Source organism: Vollenhovia emeryi, unplaced genomic scaffold (assembly GCF_000949405.1).
Source record: "Vollenhovia emeryi isolate VEMERY1.0 unplaced genomic scaffold, V.emery_V1.0 DF939319.1, whole genome shotgun sequence".
Classification (NCBI taxonomy): domain Eukaryota; kingdom Metazoa; phylum Arthropoda; class Insecta; order Hymenoptera; family Formicidae; genus Vollenhovia; species Vollenhovia emeryi.
In genome coordinates this window covers 148,329-158,190 of record NW_011967047.1, presented here as the reverse complement: position 1 = coordinate 158,190, position 9,862 = coordinate 148,329, and the positions used below count along the sequence as shown (strand labels likewise).

Sequence of the window (9,862 nt, the reverse complement as noted above, 5' to 3'; positions counted from 1 at the left end):
TATTAAACAAATTTTGAGAAATAATATTTGCCTCCCGTGCTGCTAATCTTCTGATTGTGAGATGTCGCTTTGATACAAATACGATATCTTTTCTTTGGCGTTTTCGACTCATTTCCTTGTCAAGTGTTATATCTGTACAATATAAACATATTTACGATTGTAGACAATATACATATAATTTTAAACATATACATATGTATATGTCTATGGTTAAAGGCACATCCAGGCACATCATCTGCCATCTTACAGCGTTGTCTTGAAACTGTAGTCAATGTAGTATGAATTTAAGACTCTAGATGAGGACAGTGTTCAGTTTTCTGCTCGACAAGCTTCGTGCGCGCGTGTCATACGCAGCAGATCAACAGCTGATCGTTTATTTTGGACGGAGATAGGACGGAGATTGCGCGCACGAATTTGGCGAGGCAGTAAAACGCAGTTACCAAATCTTTACCGTGTTTTATCGTCGACCGACGTTTTTTTATCGCAAAGAATTTCCACCGTAAGAACAAGAGGATCGAAACCTAAGAGCAAACTTTTTGAGAGAAAGAGAGAGAGAGAGAGAGAGATTGTGGCTCGAATCCACAAAAAAATACAAAGAAGTACCCGAAATCATAATTGAACAAAGGAGAACGTCGCCGGAGTCATGTCAGCGCTGTCGGAGAGTTTTACGATTAAGCAACCTATTAGACGTCTGGAGATTCAAATCAATAATTTCAACGTTGCCATTCCGCATCATGTGAACCTGCTGAAGCGACACAGGAACAATATCAAGAAGGTGAGTGCACCTGCTTAATTTATCTCTGTACTTTTTTTAACCATTCCTGATACCAATTTGAATCCTTGCAGTATCAAGATCAGCACGATTGGGAACAGGTACGAAGGGAGCATGTGAACGTCTCTCGGATCGTCAAGCAGCTGAAGGAGTTGCTGTACCAGATGGACACTCTTAGAGCACAGGTCCTCGACATTGACATCGGTAAATTTGACAAGTTGACAACTGATGCGCGATCGAGCATCATGAGCGCGATTAAGGAGTACTTGGGTAAGAAACGTAGCGCGACGTATGATACTCTCCCGTAATTTCGCGTGGCATAAAATTCTGAAAGATTAATGTGGATACGAATGCGTCGTTTATAGAGATGGAATTGAATTTCCCGACATCGCCGCCTACGTCGCCTGTAAGCGAGCCAGCAGAACCCCTGCATCCGCTCGATGACAGTAATATCCAGTTGCAAGCCGAGCAGGAATATTTACAGCGCCAACAGACGTGTCTGCACGTCTGGAATCGACTACAGGGGGAAATACATCAGTTGCACGAGCTCTTCGTCGAATTTAATAAAGTTGTACATGTGAGTGTATAGTTCCACTTTGCATTACGTGATATTTGAAGAAGGTTAATTAAGGAATAAAACTAATCGATAAGTAACAAATGGTTTTGTATATATCCGTATATATTTCGTATATTTAGCGTGTAGGAAGGAGAGTATTGATGATTAAATGCACGTTTTTTGTCTTGTGCAGGATCAAAAAGAGATGGTGGATAATATGGAGGACAACATTGAAGAGACTGAAAGGAATGTGAACGAAGGTGCGAGACAGTTGCAGAAAGCCTCCGCATATAAAGTCGCTGCGTATCCCATAGCAGGCGCTCTACTGGGCACATGTATCGGAGGACCAATAGGTTTGTTAGCTGGGTTGAAAATTGGCGGTCTTGCTGCCGTGGGTTGCGGTATTTTAGGTGAGTTGTATGCACTTGTATAAAACTAAAACTCGACACTGAAATAAGTATACGAATGATTACATAAGAGAGGATGGAATGGGAAATAAAGTTGGTGAGTAATTGTTCGTCTTCTCAGGTTTCACAGGTGGATCATTGTTGAAAAAGAAACAAGTAGAGTCGCAAAAGCAAGAACCGTGTCTAGATAAATCAACAATAAATCTAAAAAATGTTAAGAAATCTGCCTCTTGTCCTGAGGATTTGAAGCAAGATAAAAAACATTTGTGACAAACGGTGATTTTGTCGACATGCGACATTAATTTTAAACATAAAAAGAAATGCACTGTTATATAATTGTACATTACTGAGATACTTGTATATCTTCCTATTTGTTTTGTGAATATGGTTTTATTTGTACATAAAAACTGTATAAGCTTTATAAAGCTACGTAGTTTCTTTCAGGGAGAGTTTTTTAACTTTCGCGATATTTATAATTTTGTACGCTTAAAAGACAATGGCTAGTCTTGTCTAAACTGTGAACCTTTTAAAATATATAAATTATATGTAACCTATTTAACAGTGTATCATAAGATCATTGTACTTTTCACAGTACTTGTTACAGTAAATATAAGAAAAAATAAGGTTAAGGATAAGGAGATGTTTCTCTTTTAAAATGGTGACTTATATGCCTTTTATGTGCCTTGTAGCTGGTTTAATTATTAAAATACTGATCATCACCTTTAACTTTTTAAACGATGCAGCCACTTGTAATTGCTTTTCTACGAATCAATATATATAAATCCGAAGGTCAAATTTGATGAAAATGCATAATTAAAAAAATTTACTTTAATAGACATTAATTTTCAGTGTTATTTTGCACTTTAACGTAGATTGTCTCTAGAAGAGATCACTTTTCAAATTTCAATCAAGAGAAATGCATATTACATAAAATATACAAGCCATGCATTGATCATGTTGCATGCAAATTATTAAACTATTTACTGAGTTTTCACTACATATAAAATACATGATGTACCGAAATGGCGATTATAATAATCACTCGAAATATATGAAACATCGAAATATTTATTCCGGCAAATAATTACATACTGGAAATGGTAGACATACGTGGTAAATAATACGGTGTGATAACGTTCACAAAAACATTTGAGTTCTCTACAAAAGGCACCCAATACAGTATATTTAGCAAGTGTAATAAAATACATCGGTGTTAGACACAGTACAATACTGAAATAATTGTGTGTTATTAAGTGTAATATATACATTTCATTTATAATGGGAATACTTAATTTAGAGACTAAAATGTTCTACTTAAAAAAATATTAATAAATATCTAAGAACGTGTAATATTAAGTGACTATCGGCATATTTTCTTATAAGGTACTATGTTGTTATTATTGTTACTCCAACATCCCTAATTCAAAAGCAACACCAAACACGCATTCACAGACTTGTGGAAAATAGAGATTGTTTACTTTCGTTCGCTTAGTTTTACTTTCGAAGCTCGGGATGCTCAGCCAGGTGCACCGATGTATGTATATGGCATATTAATATAATTTAAATTGAGATAAAACGAAGATATACGTAATTACGTTTGATTGAAAATTATTGTAAATTGCGATTAAATGTAATTCGTAATAAAATAGGGTGCATCGGACTGTGCCAAGATTCTTTGTAATACTCTATGATCTACACCTACATTTCTAAATACTTGCGACTTCCTCACACAAAAGATATGAAATAAACAGTTTGGTCACTATCCATAAGGTACTTATAATACCTTGACAGACCTTGGCAATAAAGATGGCTAATTAATCGACTTATTTGGAAATAAATGTAACAATGCAGAATCACATATTAGTAAACTGTTATTATCTCATTCACATGTACTTGAATTAAAAGAGTTAAATGACTGCTGATTGACTTAAAATCTTAGAGTTGATTGTAATTTTTCCTGTTTCTCACATATTATTTATGAAAATTGCTTGATTGCACGTTCCACAATTTTTAATAACATATTATGCCTACAAGAAGTGCTTTTTTATTAACCGTTAGGTAATATAAATGATTCTGCATAGTTGAATTAATTGATTCATAAAACAGAACATTGGAATATGTAGTGTGAATTGTCTTAAGGCAAGCTTATCACTCTAATTGATCCTAAGCTATTCCAAAACATTTATCCACACATGTATAAAAAAATTTATTCCTTAAACGTAATAGTATTTCATAAAAAGAACAGAAATTTGGCTTTCGAGTACAGGCCAGAGTTAGATTTACATCTACGACGTGTGATAAAAGGTTTTACAAATGACTCTGACATAAAAAGAATATAATATTTTATATATATATTTTATATATATATATTTGATATATAATCTGGAAATAATATAGACTATTGGTTATATTACTTGTGGCTACATTGTATAAATCTTTGATATTACATTATATTACAAATTGGTATGTATGTGTGCGCAGTGATTTGACATTCCTGAATATATAATCAACTTATTGGATATATCTCGTCGAGAGATAGTATCGATATAATGGATGATAATTAAGGAAAATATATACTTTCTTCAACTAAAGTATGAATTACATCTTTAAGATGATCATATATTTCCCTTAATATAATACAATAAGCGCGAACACAATGTGGAATTGAAATATTACTATTTATCAACTATTAATATAAATAAATGTATAAAACTCTCTTCTCTCGCTCGCTCGCTCTGTCGTAAGACATCGAAATTTCAGGAAATTTTCCGCCACTGTAATCAGGAATGCCAATGTAAATGAGAATGGCGACAAGTGCATATCGTTTATGGTACTGTAGCATACCTCGACATGTGAACGTACATTCGATAGAACATGTTTATCTTGCGTCGTCTTGAGCACATTGGTAAAATTAATAGACGGAATAAGAAAATACACGTTGCCATTACTTGAGAAACTTCAGTTATCACTGAGCTTCCCAAGTAACAGCTTTACGATCTCATAAATCTGTGGATATTTCGAAGCGTATCAAAAGATAGATTCACAGACGGATTCACTTGAAAGTTAAAATTCGGTACTTCACCTCCGCAACTTTAAGATAAAAATCTACGTTTATGTAATGCGATTACAAATTCGTAGCTGGGCACACGTGTTAAGCGTAATGCGGCGATCTACCGAATTGCATGTGGCTTTATACTTTTCCCATTAAACTATAGTTGCTCAAGAATTCTAGTGCTACAGTACGCGTGTAACGATATTACCTCATTGTACCTATCTAAATATGCCACGATAATATGTTACGTCTCTGTAATCGTAACACAAACTTGCAAGTGAATCAATGATACTTTTTCCCGACGTTTCCCGTGTCGAGGAAAGTTCATAGATTAATGGACATGTCTTGGTCGTAAGATGTGAGATTCGTGTCCGTCGAGGAAGCAGGGGTAACCGTTGCCGCTGTCGCGCTGGTTGGCGACTGCAGTGGGGTGGAAGTCGTAGGCAGAGGCGACGTAGGACTCTCCAGAGTTGAATTCCAGTGACTTCTTTCGGTGCTGTCACCTCCATCGTCGGACACGATTGAGATATCGGCGATAATACCGCTTTCTACAATGAGAACGTTAAACATGACAATTTAATATCGATGTCGAGTTTCTTTAAAGGACCACTGAGATTGAAGCGCAATACTCACCAACGCTACACTGGCTGTTCAGTGTAGTACTGCGATGATGCGGCCGTGGACTCGTGTCTAATCCAAGATTAAGCGTCGTAGGAGGACCGCTGCTTCCACCGCTGCTCGAAGACGAGCTAACGGAAATTACGCTGTGCGGCCTTCTGCTGCAACGACTGGAGTCCTCTGTCATTGATACCGCTATAGAGTTTCTAAATCTGGGGGCTGTACAGACAAATTGAAATATTTGTTTTAATATCCAATTATATAAGCAAAATGATTCTCGATGATTCGCGAAACTGTTACTCACTCTTAGAGAGTTGAGCCACACTGATGGAGCGATCGTTTATCTGATCTGCACTAGGCCTTATATCCAAACACGGCTTATTGCCAATGCCCATGCTCGACATCTCTGCCAGGCGCACTTCTAAAAAGTGAAACATCATTGATAGTTTCGCGCTCTTCTAGATTTATACACTAAACATATTAATAAACGAAATAAAAATGACAAATTACCTCTGTTTCGAAGCGCCTGCTTCCATAAGAGGTTGCTAAGTTCCTCGGTCCAGGCTTTCTTAATGTCCTCACTCGCGCACTGCAACGTGTACGTGTCTCCTGGTTTTCTTTTGCGGAACCAGATCTCAAATTTTGTAGGCGAATCTGCGATAACGGCAGTCAAGCCGATATCTGTTGTTTTAATGCTATGCTTGTAGATGTAAATATCGAGGTTCTGAAAAAATATGTACGTGTAAGTAACAACATGATATAGAAACATAAAGTTAAAATGCGCGCGAAGCAAACATGCCGAAAATCTCACCTTTCTATCGGGGAATCTTCTTGCTTTACTGAAGAGTATAAGATCTTCGAACAGGAAGACTTGACGTAGGCATTTTTTGCCTTTTCCCTGCCAGACTAAGAATTCGTTTTGCCGCAGCAGCCTGCCTTGTTCTTTTACATTTACCTAGAAAATAATATCACATCTTTTGCATTGTGCAATATATTTATATAAATTATTCTCACTATTTTCTGAAATGGATAGTTCGTTATTTCATATTATTGTTATTTGAACAGAATAAAACTTACGTCACAATCGCGAAGCGAATCCATCGCCAAAAGATCGTTCCCATGTCGAAGCTGAAATCGCACCATCTGCTCGGCGGCTCTCAAATCCGCTTCACCTTCGACCATCGGTTTCATGCCATCTTCCTTCTCGTCTTTCTCCTCTTTGCCGGACAATTGTTCCGATAAATCTGTACCAGCTTTGACCAGCTGCTGAAGCAACAAAGCGTATTTCCCCATTCGCTGGACCGGCTTCAGCAAATAACTAGCCAAGTCCATTTTATCTCCCAGCTCTAATTGTTTCTGTTTGAAGAAGCTCGTGCCATATTCCGCCATCAGCGAGTCCGAATTTGGTTTATTCTTATTGTACAAGGCGTAAAGATAAAATTTCTTCTCCTGTAAAAGATTGATTTCCACGTGACATCCCACTTTTATGTCTTAACCATCAAGAGTTTCGAGAGATAGGGTTGTGCTTACGTGTCGGAGGAAGCACTGTCCCACCAGCATGGGCGATTGCTCGCACTGCTCTAGTTCGCGTAGAAAGTGTTGACTGTGAAACTCGTATATCTTCTCAACATTCCCGAAGATCACGTTTCTCTGCCCTCTGAGAGCCTGCGGGATGTCCTCCCGTACGAGTTCCGGAATATAGTTCTTCGCAAAGAAGGTTTACAAGTTTACATTACGCTCGGCGCGCGCGATAAATAATGAAATTACGCGGGAATATCAACTTCAACGATGCGCACATAATAATTACCTCTATTATATACTCGAGGGACTTGACGTAGTCTCGTTCAGTCTGTATCATCTCCCTCATTATGAGCAGTATTGTTCTGCAAGGTGAAATTCTTCGTTAACGACGTTACGATCGTATAACAATCGGTACGATGGCATAACGGAAATTACGACGGAACAATGGGTCGCTATTAAAATAGCCATGACATGGCAATAAAATGTCGCACCTAGGACAACAACAATGTGACCTGACCGTTCCATTTTACAATTACTTTCAGACAAAAATTTCCCTTATCTTAATTGGTTCTATCAATATCAATTCGTGACTTTCTTGGCAATTTTGCCTGGAAATTGAACGACCGAGGGACACAAGATGAAGGATTGATATTATAACAAAGATGTACAAGCGTCGTACTTTTTCGCCTTCATTCCTGGCGCGATACTGGCTGATCTGTGAAGGTGCGAGTTGACCGGCGGCTTAACCAGCCTTCGCGGTGCCGGGCTTCGCGGAGGCGTGCGCGGCGGCGAGCAGTCCAGGAGCTGCTCGGCACTCTCTCGAAGCTCGGCGATGTTGTCCAGCACCGGCCGACCACCGCTACCGGCCGACCCGATGCTCTCCATCGGGCAAGCGTAAGACGCGCTGCTGTCGCTATCGTCCCAGGACGTTCCTGGAATATACGTAAACCCAGCTTGTGGACATTCTTCTTGCAACGACCCTGAGAAAAGGGAGGAAGAAGGAGCCTCACTTTTGGCCAAGGTGTCGTCCCAGGAGGTCGACTCGGAAGCGGCGAAAGATCTTCTCCTCGCGGGGCTCCCAGGAGCGGACGTGGTCCTGGCGATCTCGAGGGCTTCCGCGCACTTGTTCCGGGCGATGCGACATTGCTCCAGAAGGACTTCGTTACCGAGCTTCTCCGCCAAGGCTATCATCTCGGTGAAGTGTTCGGGCGGTAGAGGCGGCCTCGCCATCAGAAATTGCTGGGACCTCCTCTCGCTCGCCAGGCGAGCCTCCTGCGCCCACTCGTAGGCGCGATCCTGCAGGAGACAGCATCTCGACGTGTCCTCCAGGTACTCCCGCCTGTCCTCCAGACGTGAGCCGAATCCTCGCAGATGCTGCTTCAGGGATCTCGCGAGCTCGCGGAGTCCGCTCGCGCTCGCCGCCTCGGCAAGATCGCTTCCCTTGTCCAAGTGTCTCTGTAACACAAAGCGGAACAAAAATCAAATTTGACTTCAAGTGTTCTCGTGCAAAACATTTCGAATCCGAGTACGAAACCCTACTTCGGCGGCATCCGACGCCGTACCTTCCCGCGCTACTCATTACCGCCGGAGAATTCAATTCTGAAACTTCGTCCCAGAGCTTCATTTCGAACTTTGCGATGAATACGAGACTGTAACGGTATATTGTCGCAATGAAAAAGTAATTTCACTCTCGGTATTTATCGCGAGGATTCAGTGATCACGCGACGATATCGTTCGCTAATTATTCGCAGAAAACGATCCAAGTTTCTTCCCGTACTTGTCGCGAACGCGTAAAAAACAATACGATATGCGAAGCGGCGCGGGCCACTAACGTTAACAATCCGGCGTGACTTTTTTTTGCCGGGAGCCGTTGACCGAGCACGGATTCCAAGAAATGACGTACTTACGCGCGTAGTAAACAATTCGGTCTCGAGCGCCGGTTACAATGACGTAGCACCGTGAACACTTTTTTCGAAAACAGTCTATTGTGCCTAATCAGTCGGCGCGAGTGAGTCGAGCGTGGCGGGTGTTCCGTGTGTCGTCGCGTCGCCCCTCGTAACGCGATTACTTTCTACGAGAATCTCGATCATCTACGCAACGCGATCGTCTCGTACGAGAGTTTCAACATCTATCCATCGCGTTTAAGGAATTGTCGCGATCCGTAATCACATCGGGGATTAATAACGAATACTTATAACATATCGATCGCTTGCCAAGACATCTCTCCAACAATTAAACGTATAAAAGTGCGCGTATAACATAAAGTTTTCATTTTCCTCGCGTTCGGGAGTGCCGTTTAGTGCCAAATCGCGCGAACGATTTGTGTTTTCGCGAGTGTGCCGGAGGAGACCTGACACAGTGGAGGAGGAGGCCCGGGAGGGCATCAGGCACCGGCGGAGCAACTTTAAGGTAAATGTTATTTTTTTATTTTGTTTAAAAGTGAGATATTTTGCGGAAAATCGTTCGCGCATTAATTATTCAAACGTTTAACCAAATAAAGTTTGATACGCATAACAAGTACTTATATTTTGAAATATTAGTTTTTACATTGAACACTGCTTTAATAAGTTCTATTTTTGTTACAGAATCAACATAGCAAACTCCGCTGCTGCGCATCGGATGGTAAGTCAAAAACTCTTTTAGTAAGGCAACGAATCTACATAATTTCGTAGATTGTGTTATAGATGGTAGATCGTAGATTTGTATATCTCGTAGATCCGTTGCCTTAAGGGGATGCTGGAGTGATTCTGCACTTTCGCACCTTTTGCACTTAAAACTGTCTGTTTCGTGGAAAGATTTGTGTAATACACAAATTAAATGGCACGTGTACAGATGATCGAAAGCAGCTTGCTATTCCGGCTAAATTAAAGAACAATATGACATCACTGAAACTAAGTTTGTAAGTTTAATAAAAAATAATAGTGAGCAACACATAC

At 40.1% G+C, this 9,862-nt stretch overlaps 2 protein-coding genes across 4 annotated transcripts in view; one reads left to right on the top strand and one right to left on the bottom strand.

The window, feature by feature from the left end:
- Nucleotides 1-312: 312 nt before the first annotated feature.
- Nucleotides 313-3,091, top strand: LOC105558694 (syntaxin-17). The gene is made up of 5 exons (XM_012006520.1): nucleotides 313-775; nucleotides 847-1,042; nucleotides 1,138-1,349; nucleotides 1,522-1,738; nucleotides 1,857-3,091. The coding sequence occupies exons 1-5, from the start codon at nucleotides 644-646 to the stop codon at nucleotides 2,003-2,005; spliced, it is 906 nt and encodes a 301-aa protein (XP_011861910.1). The 5' UTR covers nucleotides 313-643; the 3' UTR covers nucleotides 2,006-3,091.
- LOC105558695 (puratrophin-1-like) overlaps nucleotides 2,893-9,862 on the bottom strand; it is a 131,757-nt gene continuing 124,787 nt past the window's right edge. For 2 of the 3 annotated variants that reach the window (XM_012006524.1, XM_012006521.1), the window contains 10 exons: nucleotides 7,937-8,381; nucleotides 7,606-7,858; nucleotides 7,213-7,288; nucleotides 6,936-7,109; nucleotides 6,483-6,854; nucleotides 6,217-6,360; nucleotides 5,916-6,129; nucleotides 5,710-5,826; nucleotides 5,421-5,624; nucleotides 2,893-5,335 (listed from right to left, as the gene is read on the bottom strand). In XM_012006524.1, coding sequence (XP_011861914.1) covers nucleotides 5,112-5,335; nucleotides 5,421-5,624; nucleotides 5,710-5,826; nucleotides 5,916-6,129; nucleotides 6,217-6,360; nucleotides 6,483-6,854; nucleotides 6,936-7,109; nucleotides 7,213-7,288; nucleotides 7,606-7,858; nucleotides 7,937-8,381 — 2,223 coding nt within the window. In that variant the 3' untranslated portion in view covers nucleotides 2,893-5,111. Of the gene's footprint in view, nucleotides 5,336-5,420; nucleotides 5,625-5,709; nucleotides 5,827-5,915; nucleotides 6,361-6,482; nucleotides 6,855-6,935; nucleotides 7,110-7,212; nucleotides 7,289-7,605; nucleotides 7,859-7,936; nucleotides 8,382-9,862 lie in introns of all 3 variants that reach the window. The other variant, XM_012006523.1, reaches the window with a different exon arrangement.

Coding starts and splice junctions, on each gene's coding strand:
- LOC105558694 (XM_012006520.1), top strand. CDS start 644: ATGTCAGCGCTGTCGGAGAGTTTTACGATTAAGCAACCTATTAGACGT. Junction 776..846: donor ACAGGAACAATATCAAGAAG/GTGAGTGCACCT, acceptor GAATCCTTGCAG/TATCAAGATCAGCACGATTG. Junction 1,043..1,137: donor CGCGATTAAGGAGTACTTGG/GTAAGAAACGTA, acceptor CGTCGTTTATAG/AGATGGAATTGAATTTCCCG.